This window comes from Pan paniscus, chromosome 10 (assembly GCF_029289425.2).
Source record: "Pan paniscus chromosome 10, NHGRI_mPanPan1-v2.0_pri, whole genome shotgun sequence".
Taxonomy (NCBI): Eukaryota; Metazoa; Chordata; class Mammalia; order Primates; family Hominidae; genus Pan; species Pan paniscus.
The window spans coordinates 119784769-119809624 of NC_073259.2; the positions used below are offsets into that span (position 1 = coordinate 119784769).

General features: G+C 45.8%; 1 protein-coding gene across 8 annotated transcripts in view; it reads left to right on the plus strand.

The window, feature by feature from the left end:
* The window catches only part of ACAD10 (acyl-CoA dehydrogenase family member 10), a 70335-nt gene that overhangs the window by 27548 nt on the left and 17931 nt on the right, over positions 1-24856 (plus strand). For 6 of the 8 annotated variants that reach the window (XM_034934517.3, XM_034934519.3, XM_034934518.3 and 3 more), the window contains 7 exons: positions 775-934; positions 4101-4242; positions 9926-9994; positions 13661-13842; positions 15504-15654; positions 19620-19765; positions 22536-22709. In XM_034934517.3, coding sequence (XP_034790408.1) covers positions 775-934; positions 4101-4242; positions 9926-9994; positions 13661-13842; positions 15504-15654; positions 19620-19765; positions 22536-22709 — 1024 coding nt within the window. The remainder of the gene's footprint in view (positions 1-774; positions 935-4100; positions 4243-9925; positions 9995-13660; positions 13843-15503; positions 15655-19619; positions 19766-22535; positions 22710-24856) is intronic. The other 2 variants (XM_055096179.2, XM_055096178.2) reach the window with 1 other exon arrangement.

The following is a 24856-nucleotide window of genomic DNA, read 5'->3' on the forward strand; positions in this document are numbered from 1 at the left end:
GGATGATCTCGATCTCCTGGCCCTGTGATCCACCCGCCTTGGCCTCCCAAAGTGCTGGGATTACAGGCGTGAGCCACCGCGCCCAGCTATGCTAACATTTTTAAATATTTGCTAGCTGCGATAAAGAAATTAATGTATTTTATGTTTTTAGTTCCTGCAATTTAGTCTAAATATTTGCCTTGGCCTGCTAATACTGGTCCAAGCAAGTATTGGGTCATAGCTTGTTCCTCTTCTTTATTTGAAGGTGTTTTTATTTTTCTCAGCATTTTACAAGTTACTTCCTTCTTCCTTTGTTTTCCTCTACCTTTGCCTCTTTTAAAAAGTTTTAAGTTGCTAGCCAATTAGGACAAATACAGAATGTAAAGTCTTGTTCCAGCCAATGGAAACTGGACACAGCAGTAGGGTGGATGCGTCAGCTTATAAATGACCCTGTCTCCTTTGTTTGGTGTACTGTTGTGGCAAAACTGCTGGTGAGTGTACCCTTTCTGCAGGAAGTAAAAATGGTCTTGCTGAGTAAATTAAATTTATGTTCAAGTGCTATGTCTTTGTGGCACCAGGGAACAAACATTTCAGACACCTCCTAGGAAACAGATAGGAGCCCCTGAGGCCAGGACTGACTGCTGGCACCTGTTCAATATATATTCTCTGCACCTGTACTACCATGAATTGTAAAATTAAAAATATATACGTGTATATATTCTCAACATTCTGTGAAAGGAAGGGAAAAATAACAACAACAAAAAATATACATCTACATATTCTCTCTGAAACCAGGTTAATGACCCAGAGACTGCAGTAAAGGAATTAGAAGCTCTCTTGGGTTTTACATTGAGAGTAGGTGTTCCAAACACTCGACCTGTGAAAAAGACGATGGAAATTCCGAAAGATTCCTTGCAGAAGTACCTCAAAGACTTACTGGGTATCCAGACCACAGGTATGTGGGCTTCTTTCATGTTTTGGTAGCTCTCTCCAAGGCGAAGGTTTTGGTCTGTTTCTCACTTTTCAACCCTAATGGAATGGGCTGGAGACAAAGAAGCTTTACAGTGAGGAAAATAGCCATTGGGCCTGGTGCATCGGAGCACTGCTTTCAGTTTTGCTTGGGAAAAAGCATTAACTTCCCTATTTATGCATCTCCAAAAGTGTACCTATCCCACTCTTACACCTGAGAGTGTGGTATGGCAGTGGTTGCCTGCTTTCAACAGGGAGAGGAACTTGGGGACTGCAGTATGTGCTCAGAGGATTTTACAGTTTCTAATGCTTTGAGACGACAGCCCATTTTGTGAAGACGACTTAGAAGTTACATCGGCAGGCGGGTGCGGTGGCTCACGCTTGTAATCCCAGCACTTTAGGAGGCCAAGACAGGTGGATCGCGAGGTCAGGAGTTCGAGACCAGCCTGGCTAACTTGGTGAAACCCTGTCTCTACTAAAAATACAAAAATTAGCTGGGTGTGGTGGTGGGTGCCTGTAATCCCAGATACTCAGGAGGCTGAGGCAGGAGAATTGCTTGAACCCGGGAGATGGAGGTTGCAGTCAGCCGAGATCGTGCTACTGCACTCCAGCCTGGGTGACAGAGTAAGACTCCATCTCGGGGGGGAAAAAAAAAAGAATTTGCATTGCTGACCGGGGCGTAGTGGCTCACTTCTGTAATTCCAGCATTTTGGGAGGCCAAGGCAGGTGGATCACTTGAGGCCAGGAGTTCGAGACCAGGCTGACCAACATGGTGAAACCTTGACTCTATTAAAAATACAAAAATTAGCTGGGTGTGGTGGTGCACAACTATAGTCCCAGCTGCTCTGGAGACTGAGGCACAACAATTGCTTGAACCTGGGAGGCAGAAGTTGCAGTGAGCCAAGATTGTGCCACTGCACTCCAGCCTGGGTAACAGAGTGAGACTCCATCTCAAAAAAAAAAAGGAAAAGAAAAAAAAAAAGGGCTGGGCGCAGTGGCTCATGCCTGTAATCCCAGCACTTTGGGAGGCTGAGGCAAGCGGATCACCTGAAGTCAGGAGTTCGAGTTCAGCCTGGCCAACATGGCAAAACCCCATCTCTACTAAAAATATAAAAATTAGCTAGGTGTTTTGGCGGGCGCCTGTAATCCCAGCTACTTGGGAGGCTGAAGCAGGAGAATCGCTTGAACCTGGGAGACTGAGGTTACGGTGAGCTGAGATAGTGCCACTGCAGGCCTGGGCGACAGAGCAAGACTCCGTCCCCCCCCACCCCAAAAAAGGAAAAATAATGTTGCTGGGTGTGGTAGCTCACCCCTGTAATCCCAGTACTTTGGGAGGCCGAGATGGGCGGATCATCTGAGGTCAGGAGTTTGAGAGCAGCCTGGCCAATATGGCGAAACCCCATCTCTACTAAAAATACAAAAATTAGCCGGGCATGGTGGCACATGCCTGTAGCCCCAGCTACTTGGGAGGCTAAGACAGGAGAATCACTTGAACCTGGGAGGTGGAGGTTGCAGTGAGCTGAGATCATGCCACTGCACTGCAGCCTGGGCAGCAGAGCAAGGCTCTGTCTCCAAAGGAAAAAAAAAAAAAAGTTGCATGACTTTAAAACGCAACAAATTGTCTCCATTTCTTGGAGACAAGTTTTTCTCTTTCCTCCTTCACATTCCCCCCTCAGAAAACCAGGTGCCTTGTGTGCTTTAGAGGACACTTTTGGGCCAGGGGTGGTGGCTCATGCCTGTAATCCTACCACTTTGGGAGGCTGAGGTGGGCAGATCACTTGAGGCCAGGAGTTTGAGACCAGCCTGGTCAACATGGCGAAACTCCATCTCTACTAAAAATACAAAAATTAGCCGAGTGTGGTGGCGCATGCCTGTAGTCCCAGCTACTGGGGAGGCTAAGGCAGAATCGCTTGATCCCAGGAAGCAGAGGTTGCAGTGAGCTGAGATCACGCCACTGCACTCCAGCCTGGACGACAGAGGGAGAGTCCATCTCAAAAACAAAAGAAAACAAAAAAGACTTAAAATTTTTTTTTAATTAAATTAAATTAAATTTTTTTTGAGATGGAGTTTTGCCCTTGTTGCCCAGGCTGGAGTGCAATGGCATGATCTCAGCTCACTGCAACCTCCGCCTCTTGGGTTCTAGTGATTCTCCTGCCTCAGCCTCCCGAGTAGCTGGGATTACAGGCACCCACTACCATGCCTGGCTAATTTTTGTATTTTTAGTAGTAGAGACGGGGTTTCACCACGTTGGTCAGGCTGGTCTCAAACTCCTAATCTCAGGTGATCTACCCGCCTTGGCCTCCCAAAGTGCTGGGATTACATGAGCCTCCGCACCTGGCCAAAGAAGACATTTTTCCCAGGTAATAAAGGCTTCACCCACTTGCTCCGTGAAAAAGGCTTTTATTGATGGAGTTTCATGTTAGGATGTTTTCCAGCAATTGGATTATTGGTAGTGGCCTCTGCACAGCTGAGGCGCCCACTCTGGCCAGCCAGAAGAACTCAGGCCGAGTTCTGTTGCTTGCCTACTCTTCTAACCAAGTGAAATCAGTCTATACCCAGGATTCAGTCTTCTTATGGAGCTGAGAATGAATTAGTTTCACCTCAGCCAGGATCCTGCAAGGGAGCCACAGAATTCAGCCTAGTGCAGTGGGAAATTGCATCTCATGAAAGCAGCTTTGGGTCAGGCCGAAGGCCTCTGTGTCCCTCCTTTCAGCTGTCCCGGCAGTGTCAGGCAGCGGGACGTGCAAGGGCACCTTTCATCCTCAGGCTTAAAGCATTCCATTTGGCAAGATGGGTTGCCATGGCTGCGTTTGTGCTTGATAAACAGAATGAACATGTTTTTATTCATGGAGCAGGAGCTGGCAGGAAGGACAAAATTGGACACCTGCACAAACTGAGAAAATTACTGTGGTATAAAATGAATGGCCTTTGACAAACTGTAGTGGCATGTGATCCTGGACCTGATGAGTTGGCGGAGTGTAGACCTGGGACTCAGTCACTCCTAGTAGGCAGAGAAGAGGTGCTTTTCTTGCACTGCATGGCAGATGAGGATATTTTGAAGCCCAAATGCAGAACTCATTAGAAAGAAAGAATGTCTGCTCAGATCTGTCCTCCAGGGCTGGTTTGAGTTTTCTTTGTTTTCAAACTTGCAGGCCCATTGGAACTACTTCAGTTTGATCACGGGCAGTCAAATCCAACTTACTACATCAGGCTGGCTAATCGTGATCTAGTTCTGAGGAAGAAGCCCCCAGGGACACTCCTTCCATCTGCCCATGCCATAGAGAGGGAGTTCAGGTAAGTTTTCAGGGCCAGGGGAGCACTTGCCCACTAGCCTCCACTGTGCACAAGCTCAGCCCTAAACTGAAAAGTCAGCACTCCATAAAAACACCCCAAGACATTTAAAACTACAATTATGGGCCAGGCTTGGTGGGTCACACCTATAATCCCAGTGCCTTGGGAGACCGAGGCAAGAGGATCATTGAGCCCAAGAGGTCAAGACCAGCCTAGGCAATGCAGCAAGACCCTGTTTCTACCCCCCATCCCCCCCAGAAAAAAGCCTGGATGTGCTGGCATGAACCTGTAGTCACACCTACTCAGGAGGCTGAGGTGGGAGGATTGCTTGAGCTGGGAGGTTAAGGCTACAGTGAGTTACTGTGGCATCATTGCACTCCCACCTGGGAGACATTGTGAAACCCTGCTCCAATCCCCCAAAAAGCCAAATGTAAATTAGAACTATTCTGGAAAACAATATGATACAATTTATTAAAAGCCTCAGCGTTTTCATACTTTCAGACCTAATAATTCCAATTCTGGGGCTCTGTCTTAAAGAAATAATTCTAAGTAGGGGGAAACAGCTGTATGTATTAATATGCTCACCATAAAGTTGTTTAATAATAAGAATTTGGAAGGCCAAGAGCAGTAGCTAACATAGTCCCAGCACTTTGGGAGGCTGAGGCAGGTGGATCACTTGAACTCAGGAATTCAAGACCAGCCTGGACAACATAGTGAAAACCTGTCTCTACCAAAAATACGAAAAATTAGGTGGGTGTGGTGGCACATACCTGTAGTTCCATCTACTCAGGAGGCTGAGGTGGGAGGATCTCTTGAACCTGGGAGGTGGAGGCTGCACTGAGCCGAGGTGGGCACCGCTGCACTCCAGCCTGGGTGACAGAGCGAGACTGTGTCTCAAGAAACAAACAAAAGAGTTTGGAAACTACTTAAATATACTATAATCTGTACCATAATCAGGAAATAATTAAGTAAACCTTGGTATATATACTTGTCGCAATGACAGTAATAGTAATAGCTAACATTTATCAAATGGTTAATATGTGCCAGGCACTAAAATAAATGCTTCGAATGTCTGTTACTGCAGAGCATCCTCACAACTCTATGATATGTTACAATTATAGTCCTCATTTACAACTGGGAAAAGTAAGCCTTAAAGAAACCAAGGCAGGCAGATTTGCTTTGAGCTCAGGCGTTCGAGCCCAGCCTGGGCAACATGGTGAAACCCTGACTCTACAAAAAATACAAAAATTAGCCGGGTGTTGGTGACTTGCACCTGTAGTCCCAGTTACATGGGAGGCTGAGGCTGGAGAATCACTTGAACCCAGGAAGCAGAGGTTGTAGTGAGCTGAGATCGTACCGCTGCACTCACAAAGTGAGACCCTGTCTCAAAAAAAAAAAAAAAAAAAAATTAACCAGCATACCCAGGGTCATAAAACTAGTAAGCAAGTGCTAGAGTCTGGCTTTATAGCCAGTCTGTGAGATTTCATAGCTCACCTTTAATGATTATGCTGTTATTGCAGCTAATAAAAGTATGCCTATAATAACAAATGTGTATGATAAAATTTTAAGATAGTAAAGGCAGATACAAACTGCATATATAGTATTCGCTGATTTTTTTTTTTTTTTAGGCAGAGTGTCACTATTGCCCAGGCTGGAGTACAGTGGTGTGATGATACCTCACTATAATCTCGAACTCCTGGGCTCAAGTGATTCTCCGCCTCAGCCTCCCAAATACTACAGGCACATGCCATCATGCCTGGCTAGTTTTAAAAATTTTTTTGTGGAGATGGGGCCTCACTATATTGCCTGAACTCTTGGCCTCAAGCAATCCTCCCACCTTGGCCTCCCAAAGTATTGGGGATTACAGGCATGAGCCAGCGTGCCTGGCCAAGGTTTTTGATTATTAATTCAATTTAACAAAAATGTTGTTACTCAGATATTTTATTTCATCTTGTTTTAGATTTGGTAAGTTGTAATTTCTAAGGAGTCTGTTCATATCACCTAAGCTGTGGAATTTATGATTTATAATATTCCCTTACTATCCTTTTAATATACGTAGGATCTATAGTGATATCCTTTTTTTTTTTTTTTTTTGAAATGGAGTCTTGCTCTGTCATCCAGGCTGGAGTGCAGTGGCATGATCTTGGCTCACTGCCACCTCCATCTCCCAGGTCCAAGTGATTCTCCTGCCTTAGCCTCCCAAGTAACAGGGATTACAGTCACACGCCACCATGTCCAGCTAATTTACTATTTTTAGTAGAGATGGGGTTTCCCCATGTTGACCAGACTGGTCTACAACCCCTGATCTCAAGTGATTCACCTGCCTCGGCCTCCCAAAGTGCTGGGATTACAGGCGTGAGCCACTATGCCCACCCTAGTGATATCCTTTCTTTATCACTGCTGGTATTGATTGATAATTTGTATTCTCTCTCTCTTGTTAGTCTAGCTAGGGATTTATCAATTACATTGATCTGAGAACCACAGTTTGGTTTTGTTACTTTTTTCTATTGTTTGTTTTGTTTTGAGGCGGAGTTTTTGCTCTGTCACCCAGGCTGGAGTGCAGTGGCGCAATCTCGGCTCACTGCAACCTCTGCCTCCCAGGTTCAAGTGATTCTCCTGTCTCAGCCTCCTGAGTAGCTGGGATTACAGGCATGCGCCACCATACCCAGATAATTTTTGTATTTTTAGTAGAGATAGGGTTTCACCATGTTGGTCAGGCTGGTCCGAACTCTTGACCTCGGGTGATCCGCCTGCCTTGGCTTCCCAAAGTGCTGGGACTACAGGTATGAGCCTCTGCGCCTGGCCTGTTTTTCTTTTCTAATACAAGCATTTAAATATATAACTTTTAAGGCTGGGTGCAGTGGCTCCCGCTTGTAATCCCAGCACTTTGGGAGGCCGAGCCAGGTGGATCACCTGAGGTCAGGAGTTCAAGACCAGTCTTGCCAACATGGTGAAACCCTGTCTCTACTAAAAATACAAAAGTAAGCCAAGTGTGGTGGTGCACACCTATAGTCCCAGCCAATCTCGAGGCTGAGGCAGGAGAATCTCTTGAACCCAGGAGGCAGAGATTGCAGTGAGCGGAGATTGCAGTGAGCCAAGTTTGTGCCATGGCACTCCAGCCTGGGCAACATAATGAGACTCTGTCTCAAAAAAAAAAGAAAAGAAAAAAAGAAGTGCATTGTTTAATTTTCAAATATTTGGGGGTTTTTTTCTTGATATTATATGTGAATGAATTCTAGTTTAATTCCATTGAAGTCTGACAAATACCCTGCAAGATTTCAATTTTTTGGTTTTTTTTGAGATGGGGTCTTGGTCTGTCACCCAGGCCGTAGTGCAGTGGTGCGATCTTGGCTCACTGAAATCTCCACCTCCTGGGTTCAAGCAATTCTCCTGCCTCAGCCTCCTCAGTAGCTCGGACTACAGGCACATACCACCATGCCTGGCTAATTTTTGTATTTTTAGTAGATATGGGGTTTCACCACGTTGGCCAGGATGGTCTCAATCTCCTGACCTCATGATCCACCTGCCTCGGCCTCCCGAAGTGCTGGGATTACAGGCATGAGTCACTGCGCCCGGCCTTTTGTTTGTTATTTTTTGAGATGCAGTTTTGCTCTTGTCGCCCAGGCTGCAGTGCAGTGGCATGATCTTGGTTCATTGCAACCTCCGCCTCCTGGGTTCAAGTGATTCTCCTGCCTCAGCCTCCTAAGTAGGTACAATTACAGGCATGAGGCACCATGCCCGGCTAATTTTTGTATTATTTTTATTATTTTTTGAGACAGAGTCTCGCTCTGTTGCCCAGGCTGGAGCGCAGTGGCACGATCTCGGCCCACTGCAAGCTCCGCCTCCCAGGTTCACGCCATTCTCCTGCCTCAGCCTCCCGAGTAGATGGGACTACAGGTGCCCACCACCACTCCTGGCTAATTTTTTGTATTTTTAGTAGAGACGGAGTTTCACCATGTTAGCTAGGATGGTCTCGATCTCCTGACCTCGTGATCCACCCGCCTCAGCCTCCCAAAGTGCTGAGATTGCAGGCATGAGCCACCAAGCCCGGCCCTAATTTTTGTATTTTTAATAGAAATGGGGTTTCGCCGTATTGGCCAGGCTGGTGTTGAACTCCTGACCTCAGGTGATCTGCCCGCCTTGGCCTCCCAAAGTGCTGGGATTATAGGCATGAGCTAGTGTGCTGGGCTAGATTTTAATTTTTATTGAAATTTTTTGAGATTTATTTTATGGACCAGCACATGGCGAACATATTGTGTTTACTTGAAATAATGTGTATTTTGCAATATCTGAGTGAGTGGTATACAAATGTCCATCAGATCAAGTTGGTAGTGGGTTCAGATATATGTCTTTAGATAAATCTATTTTTGTCTAATTCTATCATTACTGAGAAAGGAGTGTTAAAAGCTCAACTAAGACTTTTGGATTTCTCCATTTTTTTCTCTTTAATTTTGATCATTTTTACTTGATGTATTTCGAAGCTCTGTTGTTTAGCACATACATACTTATGATTGTAATATCTTTCTGATGAACTTGCAGTTGTATCATTTTCAAATGTCCCTCTTTATCTCTGGTGGTACACTGTCGTAAAGGCTGCTTTATTTGATATTAAAGTAGCCTCACCAGCTTTCTTATGCTTAGTGATTGCATAATGCTTCCATTTCCATCCTTGTTTTTGCAGCCTATCTATGTTTATATATTCAGCGCATATCTCTTGTAGACATCATATAATTAGGTCATGTTTTTCTGTCCAGGCTGAAAACATCTGTCTTTTATTTTTATTTTATTTCTTTTATTTTTTTATTTTATTTTTTTTTGAGATGGAGTCTCGCTCTGTCACCCAGGCCGGAGCACAGTGGAGCGATCTTGGCTCATTGCAACCTCCGCCTCCTGGGTTCAAGCGATTCTCATGCTTCAGCCACCCAAGTAGCTGGGATTACAGGCACGCGCCACCATGCCTGGCTAATTTTTGTATTTTTAGTTGAGACAGGGTTTTACCATGTTGGCCAGGGTGGTCTTGAACTCTTAGGCTCAAGCAGTCCTCCCCCTCAGCCTCCCAAAGTGCTGGGATTACAGGCAGGAGCCACCATGCATGGCTAACTTCTGTCTTTTAATTGGAATCTATTCATCTTTTGAGTTTAATGTAATTATTGATATGTTTGATTTAGGTCTACAATTTCACCATTGGTTTTTTGTTTGTCCCATCATTTTTTTGTTCTTACCTACTTTTGGGTCAATTGAATATTTTTTAGAATTTCATTTTAATTTATGTACCATTTTTAATTCAGAAAAGTAATTTCAGGCCAGGCGCAATGGCTTATGCCTGTAATCCCAGGACTTTGGGAGGCCGAGGCAGGTGGATCACCTGAGGTCAGGAATTTGAGAACAGCCTGGCCAACATGGCGAAACCGTGTCTCTACTACAAATATAAAAATTAGCTGGGTGTGGTGGTGCACATCTGTAATCCCAGCTACTCAGGAGGCTGAGGCCTGAGAATGGCTTGAACCTAGGAAGTAGAGGTTGCAGTGAGCCAAGATCGTGCCACTGCACTCCAGCCTGGGTAACAGAGCGAGACTGTGTCTCAAAAAACAAAACAAACAAACAAACAAAAAACAAAGAAAAGTAACTTCAAGAAAATCTCATCAATTCAGCCAGCAATTTTGTTTATTTTCATTTGTCCTTGCAGGATTATGAAAGCCCTTGCAAATGCTGGAGTACTTGTCCCTAACGTTCTTGATCTCTGTGAAGATTCAAGGTAAAGTTCAGATGTTTTTGCTATTGCACTTTCAAGCTACAGGAGAGAAAAGCCCATATGCTAACACAAATTCCAATTTGTTAAAGACAAATAAAATTTGGGTAGGAGGGAAAAGAAACTTTATCACAACCTCTCCCAGAAGTTCTCAGATATTTAAGTTATCCTGCAAGATAAGTATATGCCTGCTTTAGGGATAATTGGTAGAAAACATCTTTTTTAACTTTCAAAAAATACATATTAATCTAGTTTCATGTTGCTTGTCTTTATTTATTTATTTTTTTAATCAGAGTCTTTCTAAACTGTTTTGTTTTGTTTTTTTGAGACGGAGTCTCATTCTGTCACCCAGACTGGAGTTTCATTCTGTCACCCAGACTGGAGTCCAGTGGCCTAATCTCGGTTCACTGCAACCTCTGCCTCCTGGGTTCAAGTGATTCTGCTGCCTCAGTCTCCTGAGTAGCTGGGATTACAGGCGCCCCCTACTATGCCCAGCTAGTTTTTGTAATTTTTGAGTAGAGACAGGGTTTCGCCATGTTGGCCATGCTGGTCTCCAACTCCTGACCTCAGGTGATCCACCCACTTTGGCCTCCCATGATGCTGGGATTACAAGTGTAAGCCACCGTGCCCGGCCCTAAACTATTTTAAACAGCTTTGTAACATGCTTTTTGAGTGTCTCTTCTTTCCTAATGTTTTAATTATGTAACATTTGAAACCTTCAGAAAAGGTGAAAGAAGAAAAACTAATACAATGAATACCTGTTTACACTTCATCTAGATCAAAAATTAAAACATTGTTAACATTTTGCCACATTTATTTTCTGTATGTGTGTGTGTATACATGTATACTTTTAACATGTAGATAATGATTTTTTTTGGCTGAACCTTTTGAAATAAGTTTCAGACAGCATGCATCTCTCAAGAATAAAGACATTGACTGGGCATAGTGGCTCACTCCTGTAATCCCAGCACTTAAGGAGGCTGAGGCAGGTAGATCACTTGAGCCCAGGAGTTTGAGACCAGCCAGGGCAACATGGCAAAACCCCATCTCTACAAAAACAAACAAAAAATTAGCCAGGCATGGAGGTGCACACCTGTAGTCCTACCTACTTACCCGGAAGATTGTGGTGGGAGGATCACCTGAGCCTGGGAGGTGGAGGCTGCAGTGAGCTGTGATCACATCACTGCACTCCAGGCTGGATGATAGAGTGAGACCCTGTCTCTTTTTTTTTTCCTTTCTTTTCTTCTTCTTCTTTTTTTTTTTGAGATGGAGTCTCACTCTGTTGCCCAGGCTGGAGTGAAATGGCGCGGTCTGGGCACACTGCAACCTCTGCCTCCTGGATTCAAGCAGTTCTCCTGCCTTAGCCTCCCAAGTAGCTGGGATTATAGGCATGTGCCACCACACCCGGCTAATTTTTGTATTTTTAATGGAGATGGGGTTTCGCCTTGTTGGCCAGGCTGGTCTCAAACTCTTGACCTCAAGTGATCCATCCGCCTCGGCCTCCCAAAGTGCTGGATTACAGACAGGTATGAGCCACTGCACCCGGCCGACATTGTCTTTCATAACCACAACACCAGTATACCTAACTAACAATTATTTAATAATAATACTGAATATCTAACCCATGTTCAAATTTCCCCAATCCAAAACATCTTTTGTAATAGTTTTTCAACTTGAAACATTTGTAATGGTAGGATTTTCAAAACAATTTTTTAGAGTAGTAAACTGGAGGCTGAGGCAGATGGATCACTTGAAGCCAGGAGTTTGAGACCAGCCTGGCCAACGTGGTGAAACCCCGTCTCTACTGAAAATACAAAAATTAGCTGGGCATGGTGGCATGCACCTGGAGTCCCAGCTACTTGGGAGGCTGAAGCAGGAGAATCGTTTGAACCCGAGAGGTAGAGTTTGCAGTAGGCCGAGATCGCACCACTGCACTCCAGCCTAGGTGATAGAGTGAGACTCCATCTCAAAAATAAATAAATAAATAAATAGAGTAGTAAACTGATTGCTAGTAATGACCAAAAGATGGATTAGTGACATGTCATTGGGTCACCTTAGTACTGCTGGGTGGTATATACACCACTCATACCAGCAAAAAATGATAAAAATAACCTCAATAACAAGAAGGGATACTTATTGAACCCTTATTGGAACCAGAGACCATGCCAGGCACTCTGTATGTTTGTTCCCTAATTCATTTCTTTTTTTAAGTAACAAGTACCCTGGAAGCTCCCTTAATTCTTGCAATTACCCTTTGAAGTGTGTATGTTTTACAGATTAAAAAACAACAACATGGCTGGGTGCAGTGGCTCACGCCTGTAATCCCAGCACTTTAGGAGGCTGAGGCGGGTGGATTACGAGGTCAGGAGATTGAGACCATCCTGGCTAACAGAGTGAAACACCGTCTGTACTAAAAATACAAAAAATTAGCTGGTTGTGGTGGCACATACCTGTAGTTCCAGCCATTCGGGATGCTGAGGCAGGAGAATCACTTGAACCCGGGAGGCAGAGGTTGCAGGGAGCCAAGATCGTGCCACTGCACTTCAGCTTAGGCGACAGAGCGAGACTCCATCTCAACAACAAAGCTCAGAAAGGTTTAATAAGTCTCTCAGGGTCACTCTTCAAGTAAGGGCAGAGTTGGGATTTAAACCTGGTTCCGACCAGGTGCAGTGGCTCACACCCATAATCCCAACACTTTGGGAGGCTGAGGCAGTCAGATTACCTGAGGTCAGGAGTTTGAGACCAGCCTGGCCAATATGGTGAAACCCCATCTCTACTAAAAATACAAAAATTAGTCAGGCATGGTGGCATGCACCTGGAGTCCCAACTATTTGGGAGGCTGAGGCAGGATAATCGCTTGAACCCAGGAGAAGGAGGTTGCAGTAAGCCAAGATCGCGCCACTGCACTCCAGCCTGGGTGACAGAGCAAGACTCCATCTCAAAAAAATAAATAGGCCGGGAGCAGTGGCTCACGCCTATACTCCCACCACTTTGGGAGGCCAAGGCGGGCGGATCACGAGTTCAGGAGATCAAGACCATCCTGGCTAACACGGTGAAATCCTGTCTCTACTAAAAATACAAAAAATTAGCCGGGCGTGGTGGCGGGTGCCTGTAGTCCCAGCTACTCAGGAGGCTGAGGCAGGAGAATGGTATGAACCTGGGAGGCGGAGCTTGCAGTGAGCCAAGATAGCGCCACTGCACTCCAGCCTGGGCGACAGAGCGAGACTCCGTCTCAAAAAATAAATAAATAAATAAATAAATAAATAAATAAAAAATAAAAACCTGGTTCGGTGTGACTCCAGAGGTCCTTCTCTGAGCCTTGCTGCTTGCTACATTATTACACTTTGAATCCATTCCTGTGGCTTACACAAATGAACCAGGGAGAAGAGAAAAGCATGCTGTCCAAGAAGCATAGATGGGTGTGCATGTGTGTGCACGTGTGTATGTATATGTGTGTGTGCATGTATGTGGATCGATCCATTGCAAGAGAGGATACTTCTAATGCACTGTGCTTATGTGAAAGGAAAAAGGAAGTATCCAGTGCTCTGGGTCTGAACTCTTCACCAGCTCTCAACCTGTATACCCAGGGAAAGTGACAAAGAATAGGGTCATGACTAACAGCCTGCCACATTATGACTCTGATCCCTGAAACCCCTTCTGTGTTCCTCCCAGTGTCATTGGCACCCCCTTCTATGTGATGGAGTACTGCCCAGGTCTCATCTACAAAGACCCTTCCCTGCCAGGCTTGGAGCCCAGCCACAGGCGAGCCATATACACTGCCATGAACACAGTCCTGTGCAAAATTCACAGTGTGGATCTGCAGGCTGTGGGACTTGAAGACTATGGGAAGCAAGGTGAGCAGGAGGCCACGTCTCCCATGCTGGTTGTTTCATCACTAGTGCTTCTGCTTTTAGGATCTGAATCGTTTTGGGTCGTTTTGAGTATTAGCACACCAAGCGTAAGGCAGACTTAGCTTCTTCCTTGGAAATCCAGTTTAGTTTTAATGGAGGTGTTGCTGACTTAGGCATTTGGGCCTTCAATAAATCCCTTTATGAACTACACAGTCTTTCTTCCCTGCAACTTTTTTTTTCATTTTTTCTTTTTTTCCCTTAAATATTCTGCTATCCAATTCCCTGCAACTTTTATCTCACTAGACTATTTAAATTTTTTTTCTGATACTGACCATAGGTATTTAAAATGTATTTTTCTCCGTTTTTTACCCTTTCCCCTAAATATTCTTTTCAACAGGAATATATGTATTTTTTGAGATGGGGGTCTCACTGTGTTGCCCAGGCTGGTCTCAAACTTCTGGGCTCAAGCCATCCTCCTGTCTCAGCCTCCCAAGTAGTTGGGACTCTGGGCATGTGCCACCGTGTCCAGTTTCAACAGGGATAGTTTTTTTGTTTGTTTGTTTTTTGAGACAGGGTCTCTCTCTGTCGCCCACACTGGAGTGTAGTGGTGTGATCTCGGCTCACTGCAGCCTCAACCTCTTGGGCTCAAGCAATCCTCCCGCCTCTCCCTCTTGAGTAGCTGGGACTACAGGTACGCACCACCATGCCCAGCTAATTTTTGTATTTTTAGCAGAGACAGGTTTTTGCCACGTTGCCCAGGCTCTACCCAAACTCCTGCGCTCAAGTGATTTGGCCTCCCAAAGTGTTGGGATTACAGGCATGAGCCTCTGCAGCCAGCCCTCATGTAGTTCTTACCACATGCCAAGAATAGTTCTAAGGGCTTTACATATTTTATTCTTCCAACAGCTCTATGAGGACCATCTCAAGATGAGGAAACTAAAGCATAGAGATGTTAAGTAACCTGCCTGAGATCACAGAGCTAGAGAACAACAGAGCTGGGTTTCATAGCCTGGCAGTCTGGCTCCAGGGTTCATGTGCTCAGCTAACCACTGTTGTTTAGCCAAAAAGTGATTTATGAAAGGCTATTAGGAAACACAGAAGATCTTTTTTTTTGAGATGGAGTTTTGCTCTTGTCACCCAGGCCGGAGTGCAATGGCACAATCTCGGCTCACTTCAACCTCCGCCTCCCAGGTTCAAGCGATTTTCCTGCCTCAGCCTCTCAAGTAGCTGGGATCACAGGCACCCACCACCACACCTGGCTAATTTTTGTATTTTTCAGTAGAGATGCGCTTTCGCCATGTTGGACAGGCCAGTCTCGAACTCCTGACCTCCTGCCTGCGTTGGCCTCCCAAAGTGCTGGGATTACAGGTGTGAGCCACCATGCCCGGCCACAAGGTCTTTAAGAGGACCAGAGATCATTCTTGGAGACCATACAGCTAGGAACAGCACCCAGACCACACTAATCCAGCCAAAGAGCTGGTGACTTCCACCTTGGGGCAGCAGGAGCATCATGTGGGAAATTCTCCAGTCATAGGAACGTGTTCAAAGACACTGCACCACCCAGTGCAGAGCATGACAAAGGGTTTCACTGCACTGGTTTTTTTTTCCACTACTTTCAGAGGTTGCTGAAATTGCACACCAAGTTCTAATCCTGTTTCCCGCAGGGGACTATATTCCACGCCAGGTACGAACCTGGGTTAAGCAGTATCGAGCTTCCGAAACTAGCACCATCCCAGCCATGGAGAGGCTGATCGAATGGCTGCCCCTCCATCTTCCCCGTCAGCAGAGGACCACAGTGGTGCACGGGGACTTCAGGTAGATGTGGTGGCAGGGAGAGCTGAAAAATGACAGCAAGGATGCTCCAAGGGGGAATTGAGCAATTGGTCTTGGTGCAATTTACAGCTGGGAATTATTCCTATTACAAAGCACCTGTCTGTGTGTGGCCTTTTCAGGCAGGGTTTCTCAGCTCTGGCACTGTGACATGTTGAATTGGATAAGTTTTTGTGGTGGGAGCTACTGTGCATTGCAGGATGTCAGGCATCATCCCTGGCCTCAACCCACTCGATGACAGTAGCACCCCTCCCCACAGAGTGTGACAACCAAAAATCTTCGCAGACCTGGTCCAGTGTTCCCAGGGAGGGCAGCATTCCTCTGTTGAGACCCACTGTTTGAAAGTAAGGCAGAGTCTATGGCCATACCACCCTGAACAGGCCCGATCTCATCTGAAAGTAAGGCAGAGCGAGGGTGCCACTCACCTCCCAAGAGGCCTGGGGATGGACATTCTCACTGGGTGTAGTGAAAGGATTGAAAGAGAGTGACAGGGTCTCTGGGGGTATGTGATGAGTCTGTAGCACGGCTAAAATGGGAACTTCAGTATGCCTGGCGTCTGGTGGCAGTGTCTAGCTTTATCTTATCATCTCTTGCTGTGAAAACTGCCCATTAGGTACTTTTATAGGGTAGTGTTTATAGTGTTTTCTGCTTCGCAGCACCTGGAGACCTGCTTTTGATGCAAGCATGCCTTATTTGGCTTGTCTTCTTGCCCATCTGGGGACTCAGGCCTTTTATTAAACAAGGCTAGACAGTGAAGGCTAATTTTAAAGACATTTCTGTTTCTTTTTTTTTTTTTTAGACATCGTCTCACTCAGTCGCCCAGGCTGGAGTGCAGTGGCGTGATCTCAGCTCACTGCCTACCCCACCTCCTGGGTTCAAGCAATTCTCCCGCCCCAGCCTCCCGAGCAGCTGGGATTACAGGTGTGCACCACCATGTGCGGCTAACTTTTGTATTTTTGGTAATCCAAAAATACAATACATTTTTAGTAATACAAAAATGTGAGATGGGGTTTCATCATGTTGATCAGGCTGGTCTCAAACTCCTGCCCTCAAGTGATCTGCCCACTTTGGCCTCCCAGAGTGCTGGGATTATAGGCATGAGCCACCATGCCCAGCCTTAAAGACATTTCTTTGCCTTCCAAATTTGATTGGCCTCTCTTCATTGGCTTGACCGGTGTCCCTCGCTCCCAGCTTCTTCCGTTAGCCAGCCACCTTTGGGGATCCCCCTGGGTCTGAGAGTGGACAGCTGAGCTTTCTTTGTAATGTGGTCATCACGGGAGCTTGAGGAACCTGCTTCTGCATCAGAGACTGACGGGGCCAAGTGCTTCCCCCACACTGCCTTGAACTTGGCATGCAGTTGGGCTGCATTTGACCCCCTCCTCCATCTTCTTTCTCCACTTGGGATTCTAGAGCACTTGCCTGACAACACTTTCCTTGCCAGCCATTGCCATGTATTTCCTTTGGCGGGGAAGACCTCAGGTGGCCTTTGTGTCACCAGCCCACAACAGCTGCTCCGTGGACCTTGTCTTTGCTTCTCTTGGCACCTCAACAATCCACGAATGTGATCAAGTATACAGCAGGCAGGAGATATCCAGTGCAGTCTGAGCACCCCCTCCCCTAGCTATAGTGAAGTATGATGATCATTTAGGATGTTGCCTCCAGGAAAGGCATCCTCTGATTTTAGAGAGCGTGCTGCTGCTTATTGATCAACACAGTCAGAGATAGTTCTGTCTTTTGATGGATGGAAGAACATTTCTTGCTAGTGGAGTGAATCAGCAGTGGTGGGAGCATAAACTGCTGCAGCTACTTTGAAAAGTAGTAGGCAGTGGCCAGGCATGGTGACTCACGCGTGTAATCCCAGCACTTTGGGAGGCCAAAGCAGGCAGATCACTTGAGGTCAGGAGTTCAAGACCAGCCTGGCCAACATGCCAAAATCCCATGTCTACTAAAAATATAAAAATTACCCAAGTGTGGTGGTGCCCCTGTAATCCCAGCTACTCGGGAGGGTGAGGCAGGAGAATCACTTGAACCCGGGAGGCAGAGGTTGCAGTGAGCCAAGACCGCACCACTGCACTCCAGCCTGGGTGACAGAGTGAGACTCCATCTCAAAAAACAACAAAAAAAGAAAAGTAATGGGCAGTAACATGGAAGATGGGAATATGCTACAACCCATCGTTTCTTGTAAAGAAGCATCTGCTGCAGCTTTGCACCAAGAGACTCAGGCGAAGATGTTTGTTTTGGTCATGCTTGTAATTATAATACATGATAAATAAAGTGTAGTTTGGCCATATGTTGGAATTCTATTTAGTGAGTAAAATAAACCAATTTGCTGTACATAAGTCATAAGTCTCAAAAAAGATAATCGAAGTAGAAAAAAGTTTCAAAAGGGTAATATATCATTTATGAAAATTTAAAAATAATTGAAAGAACACTATATGTAGTATATAGGTACAGGTATAGATAAGAGAAATATAGAAATGTCTGAGACTGATATGTACCAACTTCAGGGTAGCAGTAAATCTCATTTTTTAAAAATCTGAAGCAAATGTAACAAAAAAGCAGATACAATATCTGTTAAATCTGGAAGATGGACACATGAGTTCTGTCATTATGTCATTCTCTGTATTTTTCTGCATGCTTGATGTTTACTTTTTCTTTTAAATAAAGCATGCATTACAGACAGCCCTGGCAGGAAACAGAAAGCATGAAAGAGGCTATCTGGGGAGAGTTCAATATAGGGTTATTTAGTTCAATATAGCGTGGTTTAGAGGAACCGCTGAAGAACAGCGTGGAGTCCCGGGGCCGGTAACAGTGAGGGGTCAGTCTGACAGGGCAAGCATGTGCTGTGGTTATTGCTACTCCACAACAAACTTTGTCAGAACTGAGTGGCTGTCAACAACGACAGCAGTCATTTTGCTTATGAATCTTTGCAGTCTGGGGACAGGACAGCTTATTTCAAAGTAGGGCGGCTGTCGGGTGGGGCTGAATCTTCTGAAGACTTGCTAGCATGCTGGCCCTGGGCAGAGAAGATATGAACAGCCGGGCTCCTTGGGCCTCTCTTTCTGTCTCTTTGTGGTTCCCACATGGTCTCTCCAGCATGGCAACTTCTGGGTAACTGGACTTTTTTTTTTTTTGAGACAGGATCTTGCACTGTCACCCAGGCTGGAGTGTAGTGGCAATTCATAGGCTGGAACATAACTCACTGCAGCCACCAACTCCTGGGCTCAGTGATGCTCCCACCTTAGCCTCCTGAGTAGCTGGGACTACGGGCGTGCACTACCACGCTCAGCTAATTTTTAAATTTTTTTTGTAGAGATAGGATCTTGTTATGTTGCCCGGGCTGGTCTTGAACTCCTGAGCTTAAGCAGTCCTCCGAAAATGTGGGGATTACAGGCATGAACCATTGCTCTCAGCCCTGGACTTCTTACCTGGGGGCTCAGGGCTCCAAAATAGTGTGTTTCAAGAGACAGAGGGCTGGGCAGAAGCTGTATCACGTTTTCTGACCTAGTCTAGTTTCAGGAATCCCTCAGCATCACTTCCACGTGTCTTATATCTGTTAGAAGCAAGATGCTTCACTGGGCCAAGCATTAGACTCTACCTTTTGTGGGAGGAGTGTCAAAGGATTTACAGATCTGTTTTAAAACCATCACAGGGAGGGAGTAATTCCCTGAACCCAGAGAGGCTAGCTCTCTGGGGAAGGCTGCAGAGAAGGAGCTGGGGAAATAAATAACCAGGCCCCTTCCCATCTCCTGCTTTTGATTGGCTGAGTCCAGCTGGAAGCCAGAGGGCAAGGGAGCCTTTGGAGCACACAGCCCAGGGAGCTCAGGCACCCGGGCACAGAGGGGATGGGAGGGTGGGGAGCCAAGCCTGAAGGGCAAACAGACCACGCAGAATCCACCCTAGCCGGCAGTTTTCTTAGTGCTGTCTCTATTCCTCCTGCGACTTTTCAGGCTCGACAACCTGGTGTTTCATCCAGAAGAGCCAGAGGTGCTTGCTGTCCTTGACTGGGAACTTTCTACCTTGGGCGACCCCCTTGCCGATGTGGCCTACAGCTGCCTGGCTCATTACCTGCCGTCCAGTTTTCCCGTGCTGAGAGGTAGGAACTGCTGCTGGAGGATAGTGGGGGAGCAAGCCAGTTCTCAAAGCATTTGGGAGCAAACTCAGCTGAAGTAGTCCGTGATTGGGCGGGGGAAGTGAAAGTGAGGTCCTGGTGGTTCTGGTGGGAAACATAACTGGAATGCAGTCCTGTCACATTTACGGGAAAGTGGATATAGGATGTGTTTTAAGTGAAAAGTATGCCTGTATAGGTACCGCTTATGCTTTTACACAGCTAACTTCTATTTAGGGTTTTAAATTAAAAACACATTCATTGTGGCTGGGTGTGGTGTCTCATGCCTGTAATCCCAGCACTTTGGGAGGCCAAGGCGGGTGGATCACAAGGTCAGGAGTTCCAGACCAGCCTGGCCAACATGGTGAACCCTGTCTCTACTAAAAATACAAAATTAGCTGGACGTGGTGGCGTGTGCCTGTAACCCCAGCTACTCGGGAGGCTGAGGCAGGAGAATTGTTTGAACCTGGGAGGCAGAGGTTGCAGTCAGCTGAGATCATGCCATTGCACTCCAGCCTGGGCAACAGGGCGAGACTCCATCTCAAAAAAAACAAAAACAAACCACATTTATTGTGAAAATACTAGAGCCAACAGATAGCAACAACAACAAAACAGTTAAAATCATTAGTAGTCCCAGAGATAACCATTTGCTGACATTTCAGTATCTATCCATGTCATCTTTTCTTCTGTGTGTATATGTACATTTCCTAAAACAAAACAAAAATGTAACATGATCTAATGACATGCTTTTTTTCACTTCATTGTATACTGTAGACATGTTTTCATGACATTAAGTATTTCTTCTATAGCATAATTTTTAATGAGAGCATATAATTTTATTGTATAGAATTAAGGGAAGACAGCCGGGCGCGGTGGCCCACGCCTGTAATCCCAGCACTTTGGGAGGCCAAGACGGGCGGATCACGAGGTCAGGAGATCGAGACCATCCTGGCTAACATGGTGAAACCCCGTCTCTACTAAAAATACAAAAAAATTAGCTGGGCGTGGTGGTGGGCACCTGTAGTCCCAGCTACTCAGGAGGCTGAGGCAGGAGAATGGTGTGAACCCGGGAGGCGGAGCTTGCAATGAGCTGAGATGGTGCCACTGCACTCGAGCCTAGGCAACAGAGCGAGACTCCATCTCAAAAAAAAAAAAAAAAAGCATTAAGGGAAGACATTTGGGTTAATTCCTATTTAGATATTTAATTTGTTTCCAATTTTTTAGTATTACTTCCCCTACTTCCATGAAAAAAAGGCAGTGAACATCCTTGTAGTAATATATTTGCCTACATATAAGGTATACTCCTAAGATTAATACCTAGGAATGGAATATATTACATGCTTCTAAATCATGAAAATGTCACAACTGGAGGAAATAAGTGAATTTTTTTTTTTTTTTAGACGGAGTCTCACTCTGTTGCCCAGGCTAGAGTGCAGTGGCGCGATCTCAGCTCACTGCAAGCTCCACCTCCCAGGTTCACACCATTCTCCTGCCTCAGCCTCCTAAGTAGCTGGGACTACAGGCACCCACCACCACACCCGGCTAAATTTTTGTTTTTGTAGTAGACATGGGGTTTCACCGTGTTAGCCAGGATGGTCTTGATCTCCTGATCTCATGATCCGCCCTCCTCGGCCTCCCAAAGTGCTAGGATTACAGGCGTGAGCCACTGCGCCTGGCCCGTGAAATTATTTTATTTGCTATAATTATCATTTTCATAATTTGGTGAGATCTTTTTATTTTTATATTTATTTATTTATTTGTTTATTTGTTTATTTATTTTTGAGATGGAGTCTCCCTCTGTCACTCGTTTTATTTATTTTTGAGATGGAGTCTCACTCTGTCGCCCAGGCTGGACCACAGTGGCGCAATCTCGGCTCACTGCAACCTCTGCCTCCCGGGTTCAAGCGATTCTCCGGCCTCGGCCTCCTGAGTAGCTGGGATTACAGGCGTGTGCCACAATGTCTGGCTAATTTTTATATTTTTAGTAGAGACAGGGTTTTCACCATGTTGGCCAGGCTGGTGTCGACCTCCTGACCTCAAATGATCTGCCCTCCTCGGCCTCCTAAAGTGCTGGGATTAGAGGCATGAGCCACTGCACCCAGCCAATTGTTTTTTGTTTTTTTTTTTTTTTTGAGATGGAGTCTTGCTCTGTCACCCAGGCTGGAGTGCAGTGGCGTGATCTCAGCTCATTGCAACCTCTGCCTCCTGGATTCATGCAATTCTCCTGTCTCAGCCTCCCTCCCAGGTAGCTGGGATTACAGGTGCACGCCACCATGCCTGGCTAATTTTTGTATTTTTAGTAGAGACAGGGTTTCACCATATTGGTCAGGCCGGTCTTGAACTCCTGACCTCAGGTGATCCACCTAACTCAGCCTCCCAAAGTGCTGGGATTACAGGCATGAGCCACTGTGCTCGACCTGAGATCACTCTTTCCACATCATTTTTGATCAAATGACTCGTTGAAGATAATATGCATCCACCCTTAACTGTGGCCAGATGGAATTGGAAGCTCCCATTCCTTCCTTTACTGCCAATCGAGTCTGAAACCTGTAAGAGCCAATTTGTGAATAATGACTTCATGCCTGGATCCCCAGCCATCTAAAGGAGCAAGAGCCAATGCAGGAATAAGCTAACCCATGGAACTGGTCGTGAAACTAATTTGCAAGGGACATGGCGATTTTCAGAATTTAAATATTTGCCAGCCACAGGGGCGTGTCACGTCAGTGACTACCCATGAATGGCTCTGTCTTTCTCGCAGGTATTAATGACTGTGACTTGACACAGCTGGGAATCCCTGCTGCAGAGGAGTATTTTAGGATGTACTGTCTCCAAATGGGGCTCCCTCCCACTGAGAACTGGAACTTCTATATGGCTTTTTCCTTTTTCCGTGTGGCTGCAATCCTACAGGGAGTCTACAAGCGATCGCTCACAGGTAATGGGATGGCTGCCCTGAAGAGCCACTGCTGGGTGACTCACAGCAAGGACCGTGCCTCCACCTGGAAACCCTCTCAGGGCCACAGAGGCTTTGGAGAGACCGGTTTGGCCAGGATTCTCTGAGGTTCAGTTAATCTAACCATTTGTCCATAAATATTTTCTTTACAATATTTATTTATTTATTATTTGTTTTTGAGACAGGGTCTTGCTTTGTCACCCTGGCTGGAGTCCAGTGGTTCGATCCTGGCTCACTGTAATCTCTACCTTCTGGGTTCAAGCGATTCTCCTGCCTCAGCCTCCAGGGTAGCTGGGACTACAGGCCTGCACCACCACGCCTGGCTAATTTTTTTTTGTATTTTTAGTAGAGATGAAGTTTCACCATGTTGGCCAAGCTGGTCTCGAACTCCGGGCCTCAAGTGATCCGTCTGCCTTGGCCTCCCAAAGTGCTGGGATTACAGGTGTGAGCCACCATGCCCAGCCTCTTTACAATATTTAAACTTGTTTTTTAATTATTAAAGTAATGCACAAAGAAATTTTTCCAGTTAAAGCATTCATGCACATGATCAAAATTTGGTCATATAGAATTATGTAAAATTGTATCTCACCCTTTTCAACACCATTCCTCAAAGATAAATGTTACTGTTAAGAGTTTCCTGGGCCCTCCAGTTTTTCTGTTTATCTGTCTTCTCTCTCTCCTCCTACTTTTACACAAATGTGATCATCCTATGTGTATTTTTCGGTACTTTGATTTTAAAATTTTGTAAGCTTAAGAATTTCTGTGAAATATGTGTGTGACCATTTGCATATTTAACAACTATATGAGGCAAATTTCTTGGTGTGTGTGTGTGTGTGTGTGTGTGTGTGTGTGTGTTGAGACAGTTTCTCACTCTGTCGCCCAGGCTGGAGTGCAGTGGTGCGATCTTGGCTCACTGCAACCTCCACCTCACCAGCTCGCAATTCTCATGCTTCAGCCTCCCAAGAAGCTGGGATTATAGGCACATGCCACCATACCCGGGTCATTTTTTTGTTTGTTTTTAGTAGAGATGGGGTTTTGCCATGTTGACCAGGCTGGTTTCGAACTCCTGACCTCAGATGATCCATCCACCTCGGCCTCCCAAAGTGCTGGGATTACAGGCATGAGCCACTGAGCCCGGCCAGTCCCCAAGTCTTTAGGTAAAACCCCTGTGGGCTTTGACAACTTCCTTGCTCGCTAGTATGACAAAATGTTCCAGGTTCATCTTGTCTATCCAGCCTACCAAACATGGTGAAACTGTGTCTCTACTAAAAATACAAAAATTAGCCGGGCATGGTGGCGGGTGCCTGTAATCCCAGCTACTTGGGAGACTGAGGCAGGAGACTCACTTGAACCTGGGACGGGGAGGTTGCAGTGAGCCAAGATCGTGCCACTACACTCCAGCCTGGGCGACAAGAATGAGACTCTGTCTCAAAAAAAAAAAAAAAAAGACTTGGGAGCCAACCTGAACAGGCTCCACTTGCTAACAATAGGAAACTTTGGGCATCACCAAGGATGATAGCTGAAATGGATGAAATGCATCAGGTATGTTTAAATCCATGAGTAGTAGCCGGGCATGGTGGCTCAGGCCTGTAATCCCAGCACTTTGGGAGGCCAAGGTGAGCAGATCACTTGAGGTTAGGGATTCAAGACCAGCCTGGCCAACATGGTGAAACCACATCTCTACTAAAAATACAAAAATTAGCCAGGTGTGATGGCGGGCGCCTAAAATCCCAGCTACTCAGGGGACTGAGGCAGGAGAGAGAATCACTTGAACCCAGGGGGCAGAGGTTGCAGTGAGCTGAGATCGTGCCTGTGCACTGCAGCCTGGGTGACTGAGCAAGACACTGTCCCCCCAAAAATAAAAATTAAATAAATAAGTCCATGAGTAGTGATACAAAAACAAAGAGACAAAGTCTCATTGATGACCTCAGAGGTTGCCAGGAAAGCAACTTATTATTCTGAAAATTGGAAAATGGAGTGGGGGGGTGGGGAATCAAGCATTTGTCCTGTCTTTCCTGTACAAATGATACTGTAGGCTATCCAAATAATCAATGAGGGAATGTTTCTCTCTAGAGAAGTATCCTGGACAGAATAATATAGAATTTGCATATCACCAATTTGCAACTCCT